The 23,066-nt window shown below is 44.4% G+C and overlaps 1 protein-coding gene across 2 annotated transcripts in view; it reads right to left on the bottom strand.

Annotated features, from left to right (window-relative positions):
• TMEM87B (transmembrane protein 87B) overlaps positions 1-22,025 on the bottom strand; it is a 51,554-nt gene extending 29,529 nt beyond the window's left edge. For both annotated transcript variants that reach the window (XM_060169282.1, XM_060169283.1), the window contains exons 1-10: positions 21,842-22,025; positions 18,901-18,961; positions 15,318-15,409; positions 13,390-13,524; positions 12,370-12,423; positions 10,657-10,747; positions 8,751-8,812; positions 8,328-8,511; positions 5,336-5,435; positions 1,323-1,416 (exon numbers count right to left, since the gene is read on the bottom strand). In XM_060169282.1, the coding sequence (XP_060025265.1) occupies positions 1,323-1,416; positions 5,336-5,435; positions 8,328-8,511; positions 8,751-8,812; positions 10,657-10,747; positions 12,370-12,423; positions 13,390-13,524; positions 15,318-15,409; positions 18,901-18,961; positions 21,842-22,000 (1,032 nt within the window). In that variant the 5' untranslated portion in view covers positions 22,001-22,025. The remainder of the gene's footprint in view (positions 1-1,322; positions 1,417-5,335; positions 5,436-8,327; positions 8,512-8,750; positions 8,813-10,656; positions 10,748-12,369; positions 12,424-13,389; positions 13,525-15,317; positions 15,410-18,900; positions 18,962-21,841) is intronic.
• Between the last annotated feature and the right edge of the window lie 1,041 nt (positions 22,026-23,066).

The following is a 23,066-nucleotide window of genomic DNA, read 5'->3' as shown; positions in this document are numbered from 1 at the left end:
GTAAAAGTGTGTTATAAAGTGGCAAATAAAACACAGCGCATCCCACCCCACTCAGGCCAACCATTTCAACCTCTGCCCTCTCCGCACCAAACCTGCAGCCATGGCTCCTAAAGAAACGGACTCCTCATCATCCCCACGTGTGTGAAAGGACATGCAAAAAGTAAAATAAGGAAAAGGAACTGTGTGGAAGGGTATAAACAAACCATAGGCTGGATGCGTACTCAAGAGCTGACAGAGAATCATATTTAAAACGGTCACATCTAAGATGCTGACGGTGTAAAATTTTAAAGAGATACAATGCAATCTATCCCTGGGGTGTTTATCCTTTCCATTTTCTTTCTAGCAAAGATTAGTTTTCTGTGAATTATACATGTAAATGCGAAGTTCTTCATTATTATGTAAGAGTAAAAATAAATGCACCTTTCAAGGAGCAGGTGTATCTAACCCAGAATGCAGATGTGTCAAAGACACCAGAAGAAGAGTGAAGCTTTTAACATTATTGGACAAATGTCCTGCTTTAAGGGTCAGATCAACCTACATGAAGTAGACGTATGTGGCAATATACAGATTATTCACTCTGTGCACAGTGATCTGATTTAAACATCTAATCCAAAAGACGTTTTGAGTAAAAATTACAAGGTTCTCTGAATCAAGTAAAAATATAATAAGCTTCTTAATCCCTCAGTTGTCAGCCATATTATTAAGGAAAACATAGAGCTAGAAATGTAGGGGTCTTCACAGATACAAATATTCGCTCTTCTCTAGAGAAAAGCATTGCTGCCCATGTTGCTAGAGCCGTTTCTCCCCAGAACACTACCTCCTCCTGGTTTTTCCAAGCGTGGAGTCTGCTGAATCCCCCAAATTCTGAGCCCACAGGAGTCAGGGAAAACTTACAACCAAAGGAGACTTTAAAAAGCAATGACACGTAATATCTGTATGCACAAAAGGTAAAATTAACTGCTCTTCACTTACACGTTTAAGCCAAGGGTTAAGGAAGAAATGAATGTGTTCAGACTGCATAATGATAAAGATGAATGTTCTTCGTGAAGAGCAACCACGAACATTTTTGAGATGGAGCTAATTCCTAGGATGACGTCAGGTGGTGTGTTCATAACCACATCATTTAAAAAAGTGCTCTGTTTAGCCTTATACTTTCAGGACGTGTTAGAAAAGGGAAAGAGTCCACACAGGGGAAAATAAACTCAAATTGGGCCTTTATCACAAATTTCCTATCTTTAAAAATTCATCTCAGGAGATAGAAGTAAAATCGTATTTCACAGCAACGACAAAAAAAAGTGCAAGTGGAATGATGTAGTTTTTACCCCAATGACTCTTATCACGCCTTCAGCAGCTGCAAAGATAAAGTAAAGGATCCCCAGTCCGATGACCCGGTGCATGACTGTTCCTAGACGAGGCCTGGTACAAGGAGAAGCAAACCGAAAAAAGAGAAAGAAGAAGCAAGGTAAGTAAACTGTATCTGAGTACAGTAACTGGCCCCATTTCCAACACCAGGAACGTCGCTAGCCAATCACGTCAGTCCCTTCCCACCTCGGAGGTGCTTTGTTTTGGGAAACAGCATTGTTTCCTGGGAAGAAGGCAGAAACAGGCTCAAGGAAATCTAGCCTCCTTCTCTAGGACTTGAAGCTGTACTGATGCCTATGAAGCAACATTTTTGAGGCCAGAGGATCTTGCTGCTGAAATCCAAGCAATATGATGAACACAACCCAGGTACTATGTCTACAGAATGGACGAGAAGAGTGATGAAACCTAGGAAGTGAGCGCCAGCTTCTAAGTGTCACTGGCAGAAATAATCATTTAATTCTTTCACTAACAGAGATTGTAAAGTGTTCTGAGATGTGTCTTGTCAGCGATAATCCACTGATTCTATGACTTGGGCAGAGAAACAGCAGGATGTCAGGAGATCGAATCCCACTGCCTTCCCCTCTTAATATTCCCAAACGACAGTCCGGAAAGACTTCAGCTTTCATTCTTCGGATTGAAAAGAATTAAAATAACAGTTTTGATTCTTTGAAAGTATAAATGAGTTGAGAACATGCAAAGACCATGATTTTTGCGATTAGTCATTTGAAAATAGAACTGAAATTTCGAGAATTCCCTGGTGGTCCAATGGTTAGGACGCGGTGCTTTCACTGCCGTGGGCCCAAGTTCAATCCCTGGTCGGGGAAGTAAGGTCCCTCAGGCCGCACAGCGTGGCCAAAAAAAAAAAAAGAAGAAAAAGAACTGAAATTTCATGACACTTGCAAATCAGAATTTATTATGAATATGTTTTAACTCAAAAACCCTCTTTTCAGAGTAATTAGAAGAAAAAACTGGTTTTGGAAAAAAAATACTTATGATGAAAACTGAACTAATACCCATAGCTCATATTTCAGACAATTTATCTAATTTAGTTAATCTAAATTCTGGTTCACTATAGCCAGCTTACTGGAACCCTGCAACAGCCAGAACTGTTACCGCTTTGTAAGGGTTGAACACAAGTTGACAGTGAAGGGATTCAGTCAAAAAGGGCTGAGCCTCACCCACCAGCTCAATCTCCTATCCCTTTCTCAGCCACCACCCTCTGCACCCTGGCACCTGATGCTCATAACTACAACTGTGAGCTGCCACTGGGACCCAGAGGGTTTTGTGTTCTATATACTGTACTGAGGCCAAAAAACAAAAGACAGCAAAACAAACGAAAAGAAGGTTTCCTCGCTACAGTCTTGGTAACTGCACCAGTCCGGAGCTCAGAAGCACACGTGCGTGCATTAGTGCACGCTTTCTGAGTGCACGCTGTGTGCCGCCCAGCGCACTGGGGCCTTGGGATACAGCAGGACACAATACAGGGAAGTCACACACAAGTGGGGGGAAGAGACAACAAATGCTAAGAAACACATCAAAAGGCATGAGGGACTAGAGCGATGGAGGATGGGCACTGGTTAGGGTCCCAAAGGGCCATCCTCCCTGGGGGGTGACGGTGAGGCAGAGAACTAAAGGAAGTGAGGGAGCAAACCATGCCTGGGATCCGGGGGGGAAGCTGACAAGCAGAGGCCTCTCCTGCACTGTGAGACACGTGTCTGCTGTGTTTAAGGAACAGTGAGAGCAAGAAAAGCAGCAGGAGGGAGCAGAGTGTTTGGAGGGAGAGTGGCAGGAGATGAGGTCAGCCATCGGAGAAGCCACAAGATGGAATCTGGGTTTCACTGAGTGAAATGAGCAGAAAAGTAATGAAATTGGAGTTACATCTTAAGAGAATCATCCTGGCTGCTGCTGTGTTTGAAAAGACTGACAGGAGACCAGGGCAGAAGTGGGGAAACCAGTTTGGAGGCTACTGGAGTGTAGTCTCGGCAGGAGAAGATGGTGGCCTGGATCAGGGTGGTGGCTGTGGAGGGGTGGGATGGGCTCATTCTGGACACTTTCATCAGTCAGAGCCACAGAACTGGATGAGAAAGCCTCGGGGATGCCGGTCACTAAAGCAGAGGTCTGGGGCCTGAGCCCAGGGCCCCCCAACACTGGAGCTCGGGAAGACGAGGGGGCTCGGCACAGGAGACCGTGAAGGAGCCTCCACGACCGGGCACCTGCAGGGGGCTGAGCGGGGCCCTGCGATTCGGCAAGGAGAGGTCAAGGTGACCTTGACAGGCGCAGTCTCAGTGGAGGAATGGGGCCAAACCTCACAAGGACAGAAAACGAGGGAAGTGGGAGCGGCCAAGTACAGACAACACATCTGAAAAGCGCTGCTGCACACAGGGGAAAAGCAATGAAGGAGAAGCAGAGGAGAGGGCCATCCGGGTTCAAGGGAGGCTCTGCTTCTGAAGATGACAGAAGTAACAGTGTGCTGACGGGAACGGCCCACCGGAGAGGGAAACTGACGCTATCAGAGAAAACAGGACAGACTGCTGGGACAGCTTCTTTGACAGAGGAGGTAACAGGACCCAGGGCACCAGGGCAGGGCGGGGCTTAACCGCACACAGGGATGGTCCACGCCGTACAGGAGCAGAACAGGCTGCGTGTGGTCCAGAGGTGGGGAGGATGACACAGACCTGACAGCCGCAAGTCCCTTCTGGTGGCTTCTAATTCCTCGGTGAGAGAAGAGCCAAGATCAGCTGCGCTGGATGAGGGTAGGGAGGTGCGAGGAGACAGAAGGGGTGAGTGGTCGCGCAGAGCGGAGTCAGAACACGAAGGGCGCGGGGACCAAGAGGTGAGGGACTGAGGGCGCCCTTCCAGTTCGGAGTCACGGAGCGAACCGAGCCAGGCGGCGCGGCGGGGTGTTCTCCTCAGGCTGGCGCTGCAGCCCCGCCGAGCCTGCGCAGATGGAGAGCTGGATTTATCGAGGGGGCTGGCAAAGGCGAAGGCGGCGGGCCTCAGGGGTGGCAGGGGTCATCAGTGCCCTGCCGGCCCGTGGAAGGCGGTGGGATCAGTAGGCCGGAGGCCACACCAGGGACCAAGAGTGCCTTCAGCTGACACATTAGAGAAAGGAAACAGGAAACGGGGGAGGCTGAAGAGTAGATTGCTTCAATGTGCCACCATGGAGAGGGTGCAGCTATACACAATAATAAATAGATAATAATCAAGTCTAGAAAACGGCCAGGGGACTCAGTAGTTGAGGGGAGGTGACAGGTAAGAGCGGCAGAGGTGAGGGGGTGAGGTCAGGTTTCTTAAAGGATCCTCACACGGATACTCAAATCACAGGGAATCCTGACAGTGAAGTGCTGAGGAGAAAGACAATAAAGCAAGTGCTCGGAGCGGTGAGGGATGAGGGGAAACCTGGCGGCTGACAAGGCCTGCAACCCGAAGATGCTGCTGTGGTCCAGTGTGAGGGCTTAAGTTTCTGGGAATCAGAGGGTCTTAGGCAACAGGCTCTTCCATGTTCATGCCCAGGGACTCAAAGGTAAGAGGGAGAAAAGATCTGCTTGAGAGGGTCCCGAAAGCGGGTCCTCAGGCGACTGCCAGGTTTCAGCCAGAAATTCTGCTGACCCTGGTGTTTCATGAGAGCGCTCTCTCTTACAATATCTCATACACAAACATGACCCCTAACTATGTTGTCTAGGAAACAGAAAATGGTCTGAACCTCGAGAATCATTTAGAATTTTCCATAATCCTTATAGTTGATTATTCATCTAACTATGAAGTTACTGGAATTCAACTTCAGGATCTTTATTTGAGAAAAGAATAAAACAGCCAGTGCATGGAAATCTTTTAAAAACACGTCCTTGCAGGTATTTCCCTCTGGGATTTGTGTTAGGACACTGAGAGGTGCCGGGTTTCACAGGGGTCATAGCGGAGATGGATGGGATCACAGGATGGGGACGCGGTGTCTTTTCTGGGCCCCGGTACTTACTTCACAATGCCGTATCCCAAGCTCACAATGATCACCAGGAGGCGAGCCAGCATCCTCTTAATTGCAGATATCAACTCCGCAAAGATCAGTAAACTCTGGGCTGAGGGGGGACGAAGGAAAATCATTCGCCCTGGGTCCATCTGGACGCCTGCCGCCAAGAGTCTAAATGTGTACTGTGTACAGTTACGTCCTGACCTCAGACGAATTCGCCACGTTGAATTTAAAGGTCATCTAATCCAAGTGATGTTTGAAACCTCAATGAAGGGGATTCTGATCGGCTCTACTGGGCACAGCTCTCTCACGTCCACTGGAAATCTATCTCCCCGAGCTCCCCTCTGTTCTTATTCTTCCCCTTGAGGCTACAAAGGATTGTAGCCCTTTCCTGTTCTGTAAATATCTGAAAACCGTAACGCCCTCAAGAGCTCTCTTTTCCCCAGGTTGCCCTCATCATTTACTCATTCACGCTCCTACCATGTGGCTATCACAGTAAAAGACACACCACGTTCCCTGCCCCCGTGAAGCCTGTACTCTGGTCGGGACAAGTAAATGGACAGAATTCAGCAAGTGCTGGAGGTAACGCTGTGTCTCCCAGGATTGTGATGAAAGCGACCTAATCCACACGGGGCAGGAAAACCTTCTCATAGGAAGTGACATCTACACCAGGGTTTGAAGGCTGAGTAGGAGTTAACCGTTTGGAGGAGGGAAAGGGGAAAGCAAAGGAAATGGCACATGCAAGGGCATGGAGAGAAAAAGAGACAAAGCAAAATATGCTGCAAGAAGTGAAAGTTCGGCATGTCTGCAGCAGAGCGTGTAACGAGGGAGGTCAAGAAAAGAGGCTGGGGCAGAGGCAGGGCCCAAACACCTCAGTTTTAGGCTAGGCCATGAGTCAGGGCTTGTTGCTGAGGGCAGTGGGAAGTCAATGATAGTAAACAAGGGAGTGGAAAAGGAACTAGTCAACTACAGCCCATAGGCCAAATCTGGCCCTACATCTGTTTTGTAAATAAAGTTTTATTGGAACACGGCCATGCCCATTTGTTGTCTGTGGCAGCTCTCATGCTCCAATGGCAGTAGTTGAGAAGTTGCAACACAGACTACATGGCTCGCAAAGCCAAAAATATTTACTGTGTAGACTTTGCAGGAAAAGCTTGCTGACCCTTGGAATAAAGTAGACAGCTTTATTTTATCAAGATTGCTCTACTTAATGGCTTGGAGAGGAATAGACTGTAGGTGAGGAGAACGCTCAGGAGTCTATTCCAGAATTTAGCCAAGAGATGATGAGAGTGCTGGCGGTAAAGATGGAGAGGAGAAAGCCATTCAGAAACGAGTTGTGAATCCACCTAATACTCTTGTTTTCAGGTCATGTTTCTCTGCCTTCTCTAGAAGAAACCACAAGAGACCTTGCCCAATACCTTGAAGAAGTGCAGATATACTAAATTTATTACATTTGCCTAACTGCCAATCTAGAAGCACAAAACAAAGAAGTCAATGGACACGACCTATTCTTAATGTATCCTTGCTGGGTCCTAACAATCACTAAATCATCATTGCTTGATTTTTCTAAAGTCTATCCTTCCAGGACCAATGCTAAGCAAGACAGCCTGGGTTACAGAATTTACGCTTGGGAAAATCAGAAACAACATCAGCCCAGGCCCCGTCTGGCGCCTCTCCTTTCCACAGGACTCCTCAAAGACAAGGACAGCAGTCTGGGGTTTCTCTTCCAAGGGCCTTCTGGTGTCATCTCAGAGGGCTTGAAGGCCCTGAGGAAGATAGATGGTCTTTCCTTCTCTCCATGGATCTCAGGCTTTTGCTGCCCTTCACCCAAGTTCACGCCACCCTCTTCTAGACAGAGACGCCCACCACTGGCAGCAAAGGAGCTGACCCGCCTTCTCTGACATTCAAGAATGCTTTAACCCCTGGTCATATGCAGCAGCTCTATCCTTCCTTCTTTATCTGGTTTAGGGCAGGCACACACACATACACACGCACGCACGTCACTAAAACTTCTTATAGGGTAATAATACCTCTAACATGTCTCCCTGGATGTCTGTCTTTTCTTTATTGTCTTGTACATGTCTTTTTAAACTTTTTATTTTGGGAAATTACAAACATTCTTCGACACAGAGAAAGCGATATAATGAACTCCCACGTACCCATCACTCAGCTTCCATAATTATCAACATTATGCTAAATTTGTCTCATCTATTTTCCAACTCACCCTCTTTTTTTCCCGGAGTATTTTAAAATAAAGAGCAGACACAACTACACCCTTTGAAAACCTGTAACACGATCATTTGTAACTGACCACTCAGAAGCACATTCCTGAGGGCTTTCTATCCTTCTGAGCTATCTCCCTTTTGAAGGTTCAGTGATGGAATTAATTGTACCTTTACTTCTCTGGCCCTTTTGAACTCTATCTTCTAGAAGTCTGGGGCGCCCATCTGAGGATGCCCCACTATATGCCCTGCCTGCTTGCCACATTCCACTGTGTAAGCTGGGATGGTATCTCCCACGGTCACATGAAGTTCTTTGCAAAAAGGGTGCAGTCACCATCCATCCTGGCACTACTAATTTTACTCCCTGTGGCCAAATTTTCTTTTCTCCCTTGGAGGGGAAAGGAGAAGAGAGAGGATGGGGAAAAATACAGAGAAATACGTTAAAAGGATTGGCAGCCCCCGATGTCCCCAGTCCAGAATTTCGTGTTGTTTAAAGCCAGTCACGGGTAGCTGAACCTTAGGGAACAGGAATTTTCTTTTCCCCAGGAGGGAGGTAAGGGAAAGCCAGCAAGAAGAAAACAGAAAATGAAGACCACACACATGCTAGCCTGGATCAGAGCCCTACTCTGATATTCTCTTCTTGGCTTCCCTCCTCTTCACCTATATGGTTGTTCCCAAACCACTGTATGAAGGTGGGGCGGGGAGTCCCCACAGCTCTGCTCACAAATGCTGGGCGACTCTTGGGTCACACCATATTCATGGACACAGTCACCACTTACTTGATAACCCAGTGCTGTTGATGTTTTGGTATTCAGCATAAAAAACTGCTTTTTCAAGCATTCCCAGGAAAATAACAGCTGCAATCCAGAACTGGATTCTTAGTATATCTTTCCAATAGCAGGCAGACCACATCAGCCAGAGTATGCCATACAAGATATAAACGATACACATCACCATGTAGAACTGTGGGAGGAGAAGCAATTTTAGTCAGTTAAGCCTTCTGATCATTTGAAAATTGACATTTCTACATTCAAGTTTGCAATCCTTTATTTTCCAGTCACCATGGAACCAGAAATAGAGGGTATGTCAAAGTGTTAGCTACTAAGGAATTACCACCACTGAGCTCTTAAAATGTTTAAATGTTCCAATTAGGATACAAAACTCATTTTTAAAAAAAGGAAGAAATGATGAGAGATACTCACAATCATCAGAGGCCAATCTGATGCAGAGATATATCCATGAGGCCCCATCATAGAAAGAGAAACTGGTGAAGGCAGGGTGGGGATAAAGAAATTAAGGCATTAAAATTAACAACCAGTTTTCCTTAAGTTTTTCAATGTAAGCTCATTTTAAGACTCCAAGAATACAAACCAAGTTAACGAATGCTGAATTTTAACCTTTGATTATGTAACTGTATGAAGATATCTTTACGTATTTGTATACATGCTCTTGTAAAGTGTGGGCCAAGTCAGATCTTATGCAGACAGCAAAGTAGTCCTGGTCTGAGATTGGCCCTGGCTGAGTCCCTGACCTAGCTGAGGACTTTGTCTTTCTTAATGTAACTTGGATAAATTCTGAACTCCAGGGACTTCCCTGGTGGTCCAGCAGTTATGACTCCGAGCCCCCAATGCAGGGGCCATGGGTTCCATCCCTGGTCAGGGAACTAGATCCTGCATGCTGCAAGTAAGATCCCACACGCTGTAACTAAAGATCCCGCACGGTGCAACGAAGATCCCACACGCGGCAACCCAGCACAGCCAAATTAATTAATTGATTAATTAAAAAAAATTTTTTTTTAATTTACTGAACTCCAGAATCTAGTTTGGGTTGTCGTCTGAGAGCAATAACAAACAGAGTGCCGAATACAGTGCAAGACTTGCAAGGCTTAGCAACTGCGCCAGTTACTAACCAGCAGAAGCTTAAAGCTGCCTGCTGGTGTCAGAGGAAAAGACGCCACACCTGGGAAGGCAGGGCGCACAGGCTGGGGAGCAGGATGGCAGCAAGGCCCCTGCTCCCTGTGTGGCATGGTCTGGGCCCATTACAGTACCGCCGGGAGGAAGGCCTGCTTCACACTCTCCGGAGCAGCGCCCCCCCAGCTTCCCTGGGGAAGACCAGCTCTGGGCCTCCTTTGCGGCCATGCCTGACTCACCTCACTGCTTTCTCCCTCCTCTCTGGACTGGGTGCCCCCCAGAGACAGAGCCTGGCTTCAATTCTGTGTCCCAGTGGGTGAATCAGAGCAGTTTGCAAATCCCCAGGATCATCACATGCTACTTGGCTGCTGTCAGCCCAGCAGATACCCAGTACAGAAAATGACCGCTAAAGCAATGCCAGGACCCATGGAAGCATTCGCTCCCTTGAAAACCGCTTAGTGTGAGCCCGCTCTCACACTGGGCACCAGGAGCTACGGTTTCACGAGGCAAAGAGCATCTACCTTATGGGCAGGCAGGGGAGCTCACAGACTGCAGAAGCCACAGTTGCCAGACATGCTACTTCTACTCCTAGGCTACAAACAGATTCTTTTTTCTTAAACTTTTTAAAGAACAAAAATTTTGAACCGCTGATGATGGCCATTTTCAAGTAACAGAATATAATCCACTTCAAGTACGATTAAGGTGTCACCTACCCATTTCTACATGTTAAAAAAATTTTTTTTTAATCTGGAAGGATGGAGAATTTTGTATCCCTCTATCAAGTTTAAAACTTTTTAAATTAATCTTTTTTTTTAATTCACCCTTTTATTTATTTTATTTTATTTATTTTTTCTTGGCCACGCTGTGCGGCTTGTGGGATCCTAGTTCCCCGACCAGGGATTGAACCCTGGCCCTCGGCACCCAAAGCACAGAGTCCCAACCACTGGACCACCAGGGAACTCCCGAAGTTTATCTTAAATTAATTTAAAATTTCCATTACATTAAAAAAATATATATTAGAGTTAAGATAAGCATAAAGTTCTAAGTACCCCAAATAAACAGATTATTCATTTTTGTGATTAACAGAAAATCATTTTTGAATAATGTGTTTTAACAGAGAATGTAGATTTGGGTTAATGACAAAAATACAGAATACAGTAAAAGCAGACAATAAAACATGCATACTGTTTAACTATACCATTCAAATTCCAGCTTGCATCTGTTTTTTCTGTTTTAATAGAAACAATAAAGATATGAAACCCATCTCTCTGTGTTTTGGCTACAACATCCTGAAACAGAAAAAAAAAAAAATCCTTCATGTTATTTTTTTTAATTGCTATATAAGATATAGCTAAACGATTGTCCACCACATTTTAAAACAACTTTTAAGAATTGAATTGGGTTACTTTAAAAAAAAAAAAAAACACAGATAAAAGGAATGGTGGGCTGTGGAAGGACAGTGGGTAGTGGAAGGATTTCCTCCATTTGTTTTTTTTTTTTACCACCATCCTCCCAGGCCCAAAGGGATGGAGGAGGAAAAAAGCCTTTTCCACTTGCCAATGTTTTCTACTTTTTATATAGTTCTACAGGTTTTCCCCCCAATGTTACCATTCTATGTTTTATTTAATACTACCTTTGAAATAGTTTTTCTAATATCCTAGTATAATCAAGCATTTATTTATTTATTTATACTTTTTGGCCACGCCCTGTGGCATGTGGAATCTTAGTTTCCTGACCAGGGATTGAACCCGCACCGCCTGCATTGGAAGCACGGAGTCTTAACCACTGGACCCCCAGGGAAGTCCCAAGCATTCAGTTTTTAAATGTGTGTTTTTTAAAATTGAACTGGGGGAGAAAGATGTCAGATAACATTGCTGGAAATGACTCAGATTCGGTGTACAGGCTAAATTCCTTAAGGCACTCTGTTGCTAGCAGTCCCACTGAGGCCTGAAACTGCCCACTTGGACTGCCTGTGAACCCTGCAGTGCCCTCATGTAGCTGGACCAAACTTTTCACACTCCTCCTTCCTGAGTATTTCCTATCCTTCCCTCTCATTTCCTACTCCTCCACCTGTGACAGTTTGTGCAAAGCAAAGAGTTGGTCCAGCCACTGCAGAGTGAATGCCCTTCCACTATCAGACTACTCTGTAAGATGGTTGGAGAAAACAGTATGAAAGCAGAAGGGTCCCAGTCTAAAGGCAAACATCAAGCTCTTCTAAATCCACTTTCAGTCCCTACACTCAACTCCTTGTAATTCTCTCAACCTCTTAGTCTTCTGACTTTGAGTAATTTCCCCAAATTCCAAATTTCCCCTCCCCCTCGTGATGCATCATGGTTTCTATCTATTTCTTTACTTCCTTAATGACGATACAGCTCCGCCCACTGCTGTGCTGCCTCAGGTATTTGGCAGCGGAATTTTATTTTTTAAAATAAAGAAAGACTACATAGAAGTTACTGTTAAATCACACCTTTAAAGAGATTTTTAAACAAAGACAGAACCAGGTATGTACAAAATTCACACAGACATATGTAAGGAAATATACTGTTTTAAATAATGCTTCTTGGGCTTCCCTGGTGGCGCAGTGGTTGAGAGTCCGCCTGCCGATGCAGGGGACGCGGGTTCGTGCCCCGGTCCGGGAGGATCCCACATGCCGCGGAGCGGCTGGGCCCGTGAGCCATGGCTGCTGAGCCTGCGCGTCCGGAGCCTGTGCTCCGCAACGGGAGAGGCCACAGCAGGGAGAGGCCCGCGTACCGCAAAAAAAAAAAATAAAATAAATAATGCTTCTTTTTTCTTTCCTAACTCTACTAACCCTACTTTAGATCACTCTCTGAGTATCTGTCCATCAACAGATTCTGCTCAGTCTTACTCTAACTTGTATGTATTTGATTTAAAGGCAAATAAAATGACTTACCGCTGACCTTTCCTGGTTTGTAACACTTCCGGTATTTGTTCTTAGTTCTTTATTCTGGAAAAATAAAATAAAAGAATTTCATTTTATATTGTTGCATTTCCATAAGGAAAAATAGTTTCAACAATTAAGAAAAAAAATGTGTTATGAAAAAAGTAAAGATTAAAGCTGAACACCAGAGAACAAACCTCACTGTATCCCAAACACGCGGAACAAAATCCTACTTTTGAAAAATTACTTCCTTAATCAGGGCAGTGGTTACCGTTGGCAGGGAGCGTAGTAGGAACTCAAAGGGAGCTCGAGGTGCTCAAAGGCCCTGATCTTGATTGGGATTCACACGGGTGGGTTCAGGTTGTGAAAATTCATCAAGCCCTACGCTGCTGATATGCAAGCTTTGCTGTAAACTTATGTATATTTATTATACCTTGACACAAATTTTTAAAACAACCCTTTAACGTTTTTATTAAAGACATTTTCATTTCAGAATTTACAGGACAAAAAATCAGTTAAAATGACCCACAGCCTCACCACCCAGAGATGACCGCTGTTAACATTTTAGAATCTAGTCTTCTAGGCTAGGAGGAGAAAGTGCACAAAGGAGAGTGTTCAAGTGTGTTAAATGCTGGTGAGTCAAGTACACTGAAAGACCTTCAGTAGGAGTAATAGACCTAGGGATCTAATGACATGGAGGTCACTGGTGACCTTGACTAGAGCTGTTCTGATGGGATGATGGGGGCAAAGCCCTGACTGGGGTGGGCAGAAGAGAGATGAGGGACGGAATGACAGCAAATCATGAAAGGATGATAAAAGGATCCTCTTCCAAGGATGATGCTGCAAAAGGCACAAAGAAATGGAACAATGGTTCCACTTATTATGTACTGCCACACACACAAAAGAACTAAACCTAATAATTGACAACTTAAGCACCTTCCTTTATCAAAATACTGATAAAACAGAAGTTGATACTTGCATTCACTGGGAGAAACGTAAATTCTATTTCAACATCGCAAGACAGGTACTCACATTCAATGAGGGAAACGTCTGTGAATCACTGTTGCAATCTAAGTTTTCATTTTTTGTTGTCCAACATTCGCTGCTGTTGAAATAATGACCACAAAAGTCTTCACTGACACTAAGTTCATGTTTTTGTGACAGCTCCTATGCAAAGTAAGATTCTATGTCATAATTTATTTCCACTTAATATCTAAATAATACCAAAAAGTTATTCAGCTTGGAACACTTGAAACATGCAATAGAACAAAATACCAAAAAGAAAGTTTTGAATATAATTTTCAGTACGATTGAGGTAATCATAACATTTTAGCCATTCTGATGTGCTCAGATACAGTAATACATAATATAATCATTCTCTTATAGTAATAAAAGTGATTAAGATGTTACTACAAGGAAATGGTTCACAGAGAAATACAAAATACTTTGTCCTGGGGCTACTTCCATTTTACTCCAGGTATAAAAGATTTTACAGAGAAAGAAAGCAGCATTTAATTACAAGGAAAGATAAACCAAACACTCAGTAACATAAAGCAAAGATGGCAAACCCAACTGAGTGCAGGGGGAGCACTCATTTACACATCAACTAACAATGAGGCTCCTAGATGGATGAGTAAAACCACGCTCCTAATGGCAACTCCCAGGCATGAAGAAAAGGTTAAGAGGCTTCCATTGGCCAAATATGAGACAATTTGAGCAAAATACAGAAAAACAGTAATAGATTATAACCCACCCAACAAAGTTAAAATCAATGAGTCCATATTGATAATTGATTGACTGACAGACGGATAAGAGAGAGGAAAAGAGTGCAACCTCATAGTCGAATGCTAATAAATGTAGAAGAAAACATGGAATTAGAAAATCATTGTTTAGCAATCATCACAGTGGTAACTGTGCTTTGATTCAGGCAAGAATCAAAGAATGTTAAAACAAGGACTGATGAAGAAACAGGATATTAACACATAAATACAAAAGTATTTCTTCACAAGTTATTGTTAACAACAAGGAGAAAAGTAGTAGCTTTACAGTGGAGAAACCTGGCAGAAACTTCCTTAACTGATCAAAGTTAATATCACCAAAAATGGGACAAAACAGTGTACTTTCTGGTATGCCTGCCAAAAATATAACCTGAATTTAATCACGAGGAAACGTGAGAAATATTCAAATTGAGGGACATTTTGTAAAAATAAATGGCTTGTACACCTCAAATATATCAATGTCATTTCATGAACCACCCTCAACACTTCCACCCCCCCCAAAAAAAACCCTGCAGAAATACAAGGTGATCCTGGATTGGATCCTGTACCAGAAAAAGAAAAGAAAAAAAAAAGGTGCTAAAAAGGATGTTGTTGGGACACTGGCAAAGTTTGAATACGGTTTATTAGCTATTATATCAATTAGCATTGTATCACTGTTAAATTTCGTAAATCTGATCTTGTACTGTGTAATCTAAGGGAATATCTTTGTTCGTAGGAAATACACACTGACCTAACCCGGTCTCTTTTTCCTCCTCTCACACTCTCCCCCTCCTTTTCCCTCCTCTCCTTTCTGAGGTCTACTTATACTCACTAAATCTACTCACACTCACTGAAGTTCTAGGTTCCCTATTACTAATTTTTTGAACGAAGTGAAACTTTTACATTTCTTCTTTAAATTGAGTTGGTTTTCATTTGTGCGTGACCCACAGTCCCCTTATCAATGGTTTCCACAACTCTGATTTAAATATTTACTAACATTTTTCATAAGATACAAGGAAACTAAAAGATCTGTAGTCTCAGAAAGCATATACTTTGATATAATTAAGGCGTTTATTGCCTAAGTCCCAAAATCTGTGGTACTTCTCTATTCCTGGCCTCCTCACTTGATAAGCTAATAAATCTTAAAACTCCTAACTTTTCCTTCATAGCTTTAGACACATTTAAAATTTGTGTTTTACTTACTTCCAGCTCAGAATATTGATTGTGACAGGGATGATGTTCCAAAAGCCACACTATGGTAAACTTCACAGGCCCAGGGCAGCTGAATGACTTAACTGTTTAGAGAAAGGAAGTCTCATTTTACAACAATAATATATATACTTTAACATAAACTTAAGGTTTCAAGAATGCAATTTAAAATAGACTACTTTGGACTTCCCTGTGGCGCAGTGGTTAAGAATCTGACTGCCAAGGCAGGGGACATGGGTTCGAGTCCTGGTCCGGGAAGATCCCAAATGCCGTGGAGCAACTAAGCCCATGCACCACAACTACTGAGCCCATGTGCCACAACTACTGAAGCCCGCGTGCCTAGAGCCTGTGCTCCACAACAAGGGAAGCCACCGCAATGAGAAGGCAGCACACCGCAACAAAGAGCAGCCCCTGCTCGCCACAACTAGAGAAAGCCCGCGTGCAGAAACGAAGGCCCAACGCAGCCAAAAATAAATAAATAAATGTTCCTTTAAAAAATAAATAAATAAAATAGACAACTTTAAGGAAACCATGAGTAAAGTATTACCTAATTTCTCCAAAAAGTCACTGCAAAATGAGACAGATAAATTCCTTAAATTAAATTATTACAGTTAACCAAGGCTGAGGCTGGTAGAGTTTCTGGGGCAGAGTACCCAAGAGGTGGGAACTACACAGAGAAAGGGTCAATGAAATCTGCATACAGATCCTTGGTCTCTGGCTGCATAACAGCCTGCCCGTGCACAGGGACAAGCTGAAAAATTCTGAGTTCACATGGGGATGGGAACTAGCCAGAGAGGAAAGGCCTCAGTAAACACACCCCGTGTCTGAGAGAGACGCAGAAGAGTCACACCTTAGAAGTGGTGCTAAGTTAGTTCTAGAGTAAAGGCTACCCCTGATCCCTCCTAAAAGAAATTAAAAACAAAACTGGAAAGGATCGAACTGACCCCAAAGAAACGTAACTGTCTGCCGGAACAAAGTTGTTCACGGAACACAACATTCTAGTACTCAAGAATGTGAAATTCACGATATCCACTAGCCAACAAAAATACTAGATATACAAGGTGGGAAAAGTTGACTCATAATCGTGACACGAATCAGTCAATTTGACAACGATGTGCACTGTCCTATGTGTCTATCGCAGTTCCACAGTGTTAGGATTACCGTAGCTTCGTGTTCAGTTCTGAAATCAGAGAGTAAAAGCCCTCCCACTTTGTTCTTTTTTAAAATTGTTTTGGTTATTCTAGGTCCTCTGTATTTGCATCTAAGTTTCAGAAACAGCTCTCGCCAGTTTCTACATAAGTCTGCTTGGATTTTGATTGGGATTAATTGAATTTATAGGTCAATCTGGGGAGAATTGCCAGTATAATGTTAAGTTATAGATTTATCATAGATGCCCTTTATCAGGTTGAGGCCATTTCCTTCTATTTCTAGTTTTCTGAGAGTTTCCATCATGGATAGGTGCTGATTTTTTTCAAATGCTTTTTTGTATATATTGAGATGATTATATGATGTATTTCTTTTATTCTGTTAATATGGTGAATTACACTGAGAGATTTTCACCAGTGGCTCCACATGACGGCATCTTGAATGGAGTAGCTAAGAGGGGTCACCTTAGCTTTCCTTAGGGAAAGCAAGGCATCTGATCCACCAAACAGCACGGACACATACCCGAGGGACCAATGCTTAACTTTGTAGGCACTAAAATTTGGCTCTGGGACTTCCCTGGTAGCGCAGTGGTTAAGAACCCGCCTGCCAATGCAGGGGACACAGTTCCGAGCCCTGGTCTGGGAAGATCCCACATGCCGAGGAGCAACTAAGCCCATGCGCCACAACTACAGAGCCTGCGCTCTAGAGCCCGCACGCCACAACTACTGAGCCCATGCGCCACAATTACTGAAGCCCGCACACCTAGAGCCCGTGCTCCGCAACAAGAGAAGCCACCATGACGAGAAGCCCGCGCACCGCGACAAAGAGTAGCCCTCGCTCGCCACAACTAGAGAAAGCCCGTGCGCAGCAACGAAGACCCAATGCAGCCATAAATAAATAAATTAATTAATTAAAAAAGTCATTCCTAACAAATATTTTTTTAAAATAATAATAATAAAATAAAATTTGGCTCTGTGAGAACTCAGAGACTCAGTTTCATCTTTCACACCATGGATGTAGGCGTGTAAAACTTAACGCCCAATTACTCACTTAAACAGTAACTATACAGTAGATGATGAGAAGGCTGCTTGGTGAACATGGCAGCAGAACAAGGAGGCTCAGGTGGGCACTTCACCCACCCCCGCCAGCCACAGTGTTAGAGCTACGGTCATAGTTACAGAAAGACCTCTCTCCCATCAGTGCTGGGACACTGCCAGCTTTTACCTGACTAAACCCTCATTTTTTTTTTTTACGTTTTTGTTCCTAACTCCCTTCTGCTGCTCATTTTTCTTTCTTTAGATATGTTAATACTAAAGTGTGGTCTACTTTTAGGCTGATCTCGGACATTACATATTGATTTAAAAAAAATTCAAATTCTGTGTTTCAGTGGTCCATATAACTTTTTATTCCCCCATGTAATTTTTTTGTCTGCACCAGTGTTTTAAATGTTGTCTAGACAGTGAGACATGAATTTATTAAAGCATTGAGAGGCCAAAATTTTTTCCTCACCCACCTTGGGCTTCAATTTCCTCTTACCAAGCTCTTATCACCACTGATGATCTATATCACAAAGCTGCTTTGAACCGCCTTTGCTTTCTAGCTGATGGCTGGCCTACTTCCGTCAGCAAAGACCACACACGGCAGAATTCTCCAACAAATGTTCAGAGCACGGTGTGAGAGATAAAAGGGCCACGGCTGTGGGTCCCACGAAGCCAATTTGCTCTACCCAACAAAAAAACTACCCCTTACCCCAAACTTTAACTCTGGCAACCAACTGACCTAGTCAAGTTACTGGAAACACCTAGAGGGGTTAGTGCACAGTAAATATGATCCAATGTAAACTCATTAAAAATACTGCAAACCTCAAGATCTATGACTTGGTAGTCATGACAAACCAGTATTTACACAGACAACACAGTCCCTAACAAATATTTTCACTTTCATAAGCTCTAAAATCCTAATTGTTAGTGTCTAATAATTTTTATTTCATACTGTGATCATGTGTATATTTAGAAAATTTTCAGAAACACAAAGGTTTCATCACATCTTGGCATTTCATATAACCATAAAAAGAATTTACTGAATTTTAAAAGGGATTCAGAGTCAAATTTCGGAGGTCAAATACTTTTTTGCTGAAGACTTCTTTACTAGGTTTTAACTATAATTTTTAAAGAATGATAAAGAATGATTCACATTACATTTTCTGAGACAGGATCAGAAAAATTCATTCTTGAAAATAACTATGACCCGACTGGAACAAAAGAAACCCTTAAAATGTTAGGATCACTTAAAAACATTTGCCTAGTTTAAAATATATAATATTACAATGTGTTATGTTAGTTTATGTTAAATTAATGCATGAGTTGATACTACATGTTGCTCATTTATAATTTATTGTTATTTTACTGTTATATTAGTTTATTATACTTACCAGAAAACTTGATCTCAGTAGAGTTAAACATAGTTTTCCTAAATATCAAAGGTCCTGATTTCTATAATGAAAAACAAAGAAATACAGAAAGCTCTTGTTAAAAAAATTTCTCTCTACTGTTTAAGAGTATAGTTTTATCCTGGAAAATACATAGTTCTAATCCTTTAACTCCTATGCCTGGAGTGATTATTCTTTGAAAACGTAAATCTGGGACTTCCCTGGCAGTCCAGTGGTTAAGACTCCGTGCTTCCACCGCAGGGAGCACAGGTTCAATCCCTGGTCGGGGAACTAAGATCCCACATGCCCCGTGGCTCGGCCAAAAAAACAAAAAAAAAGGCATTAAAAACATAAATCTGATCACAGCACTCACTGGCTTAGAACTTTGTCTCATGTAATCTACTCCCTGCAGTGGATGTGAGGTTCCAGAAGGCTCCTGGGGCCAGCAACACACGGCGGGTGAGTGCGGCTGCCACTGTACGATGACTGCTGTTCAGACAGAGAACCTGTCTGTGCATCTGCAGCTGCTCTCGTGGTATCAACATAAATGCACTTCTGATAAAACAACTGACCCTCTCCCTAAGTTATGGTTTACCTCGGTCTCTTTATAAGAGACCAAATCTCACTGCCGCTCACAGGGCCCCGCCCACCTCTCTTGCACCTTTCTCGCAGGTCCTCAAAAACATGATACTCCTTCCTGCCCTCCCCTCCCTGTCGCTCTCTTTATCTAGTTATTTCCTTCTTACCCCTGAAAGCCCAGTTCAAATATCCCTTTCCTCAGGGTGTCTTCTCCTGGAGCCCACACCAGGCCAGGCCCTCCCTTCCATGGTCTGTAAGACCCATTCCTCACAACCCGTACCACAACCAAAATGAAATCTTACACTAGTTATTTAATGTCTGCCCTCACCAAGAAAAAAAATCCTGTGAGAAGGGATTGCGATAAACGAACATGTGGTTAGGAATTAAAGAAAAACACTGACAGGACAAGCAGCTCTTTCTTGATAACCTCTTCTCCCTCCTCAACAGTTTCAACATCAATAAAACCCAGGGCCCAGACCCTTCCTCTGAGCTGCACATCCACATACCCAATTACCTAAAGGTCATGTCCACTGGATGTCCAATAGACAGTCCACACTCACTTGCCCTAAACCAGACACCTGGTCAGGGAACTAGATCCCTCATGCCACAACTAAGAGTCTCATGCCGCAACTAAAGATCCCGCATGCTGCAACTAAGACCCAGCACAACCAAATAAATGAATATATTATTAAAAAATTTTTTAAAAAAGAACCATTTCTTGATAGATTTGCAGAACAAATGAAAGAAAACTCCACTTTCCTTTCCTGTTCTGAAGAACAAGTTTTGACAACTTGAAATGGGGAAAAAAAAAAATCAGCCTACTCTTTGCAAAGAGCTTTATGGATTGCTACTGTCCTGAATCACACAGGACTAAAGATTACGTGGGACCCAAAGGTAATTTTTTCTTCCTCACGCAGGAAGCAAAGTCATTCTCTCCCCATGGCCTTTGGAATCTCACCATCCAAAGTATACTTGGCAAAGATCTTTACAGATATGGTCAAGCAGTCTGTATGCAGCCGATTCACTTCCAACTTATTCGGACTTAGTTTATGCTACTGCCTACTCACTACAGAAGCAGCATCAAACAGTAAGTGTGGTTCTCTGAGTTTTGCTTTTTACTGTTCAGAGAAATTTAATGATGAAGACACACAGGTTCTATCACTGGCGCACAAAATAGGGCACCAACCCAGAAGAATCCTGGCAAAAATGGTTGCACTGGGTCTTAAAGATTCAGAAAGATATGTACTCTCCTTCCTTTATGCAGCTTTTGTGTTATAGGAAGAATCTGTAGCCTCTGGTACTTTCTCTTTCCGGTTGAGGAAATCAAAATATAAGTTTTGCCTTTAGAATTGGGACATCGTTTCCATACATGTGGAAAATAGTCATCTCAAACAGAGCTGGATGAAACCTCTGAATCTAGAAAAGCAGGAGATAAGGCCTCTTCGATTTCCTGTCTCTCTTCAGCAAATCTTTCCAAAATTCTACCTCTGCATTCCTCCCACATCATCTCATGTCTACTGGATGTCAAGTTCTCAAATGGCCTGCCCTGGAAAGGAAGCGTTTCCACACACTCATGCCTCCAGACAAGCCTTGCAAACATCCCTTAATTTCTTTCCAAAATTCTACCTCTGCATTCCTCCCACATCATCTCATGTAACTACTGGATGTCAAGTTCTCAAATGACCTGCCCTGGAAAGGAAGCGTTTCCACGCACTCATGCCTCCAGACAAGCCTTGCAAACATCCCTTAATTACACATCCTGCCCCCGCCCCCCGCCCACACACGCTCCCGGAGCTGTGATGTCAGGAACCCAAGAAGAGGGAAAGAGGGGTGGGGTGACTATTGCATGTTCCCTTCTCATTTAAAGAAAGAAAGAAAAAAAAAGGCACAAGCTCCTTCTAAATTTATGCGGAAACTGAAGCCCTGGAAAATCCACCCTGTGGCCACACGGGTGCGGCCCTGTGGCTGCACCCGGGCACGAGGAGAGGTCAAATCCAAAGATGCCTTTAGGAGTGCCGAGGGGTTCAGGGCTCAGGTCTGAATAAACGAGGACCTGATCTAGCCAGAGCAGGTCGGAGCAGAGCGAGGGGCCAGGACTTCGGGAATGGTGATCCTCATGAACAGGGTTCAGAAGGGATAGCAATCCCCCAGCACACAAGCTTGACTGATCCTCCCCACAGCCCAGGTCGGGCCGGAGGAGGGGACGCTCCCCGCGCCGAACAAAGAGCCCAGAGAAAGTATCAGGGCACCCGGGGCAGGCCCGGCCAGATCAACAAGACCGAGACCGGCTCCTGGAGCCCAGAGAGCCCGGGGAGGACCTGCGGGCCCGGGCAGCACCTCGCCTGGGTCCCGACACTCCACTTACGTCATTGATCGTCGCTGCCCAGAGCCCGAGCTCGGGGACGGCGCCCACAGCCGCCGGGCCCCAGCACAGGAGGCAGAGGGCAACTCGCAGCAGCGGGCGCCTGGCGGGAAGGCGGCCGCGGGATGAGAACCAGACCCCGGCCCAGCTGGTGGCGGCCATCTTGACGCGGAAGCCGCACCTGGCGCTCCGTGGCGCCCGCCACGCCCCAGGCCCGCACCAGGTGCAGCTCCGCCCCGGGCGGGTTCGGGTCCGGGAAGTGTGGCTGGGGCATGGAGGCGGGGCTCAGGGCCGGCCGGGGCGTGGAGCTAGAGGTGGGGCCAGAGAGTGGAAAGGAAAGGGGGCGGGCTAGAGGGAGGGGTCCGAGCATAAAGGCGGGGCCAGGCAGGGTTGGGGAGCCGGGAGAGGAGGCGGGGCCGGGAGGGCGTGGAGGAGATGGGCGGGGCTCAGAGTCAGGGCGGGGCTCAGAGTCAGGCCGGGGGGAGGAGGCGGGGCCGGAGGGGAGGCGGGGCTCTAAATCAGGTCCCCGCTGGAAGCGGCTTCAGCCCGAGGCGGGAAGCTGAGGTCCCAGAATTCGCATGGCTCTGGTCGAATGCTTAGTGAGAAATATAGGATGGAGCTACTAGCTAAGGTTTTTCTCTGTGTATTTCAGTTTCTTGAATACTCTGCATTTGTCCCCCAACCCCCTCATCTCAGGGGAAATAAATTGTTCTCTAAATTCACGGTAAGTGCCTGGAAAGTGCTTTGAGGTCCGGTCCGTTGAACCCAAGGCGTAGTATTGTGAGTATAATGTCGGTAGGATGGTTAAAGATTTTTAGAACAAAGTTGCCTGGTTACTTAAAGCTCAGAGGGGCAGAGCTTGGGTCTGTCTTAACTGTGTACTTCGCCAGGCATTTTTGACTGTGAAACCTGAGTAAATGTCTTGCTGTCAAAGAGAACTACAGTAGTTTATTATTAAATGTAAATAATGTCCAGAGGGAGAATACAGTCCTAGTTTAACATTGTCATTAACGTAAAATAGGATCGATTTATAGTCAAGAGGATCTGGCCTTATCAGTCATCTTAGTCACTTATTTAGACTAATTACTGAGAGCCTAATGTGTAATAAAGACTGCACGTGCATTCCATACGTGCCTTTCCCAGCAAGCAGTTGTGATCATTTCTATGTGGGTGGAAATAATAGACTACACCAAGGCCTGGAGGAACAGAAAGACCTACCAGATGACTA

This window comes from Lagenorhynchus albirostris, chromosome 13, assembly GCF_949774975.1.
Source record: "Lagenorhynchus albirostris chromosome 13, mLagAlb1.1, whole genome shotgun sequence".
NCBI classification, from domain to species: Eukaryota; Metazoa; Chordata; class Mammalia; order Artiodactyla; family Delphinidae; genus Lagenorhynchus; species Lagenorhynchus albirostris.
Note: the sequence above shows the minus strand (reverse complement) of the source record. Positions and strands in the feature narration are given on the sequence as shown.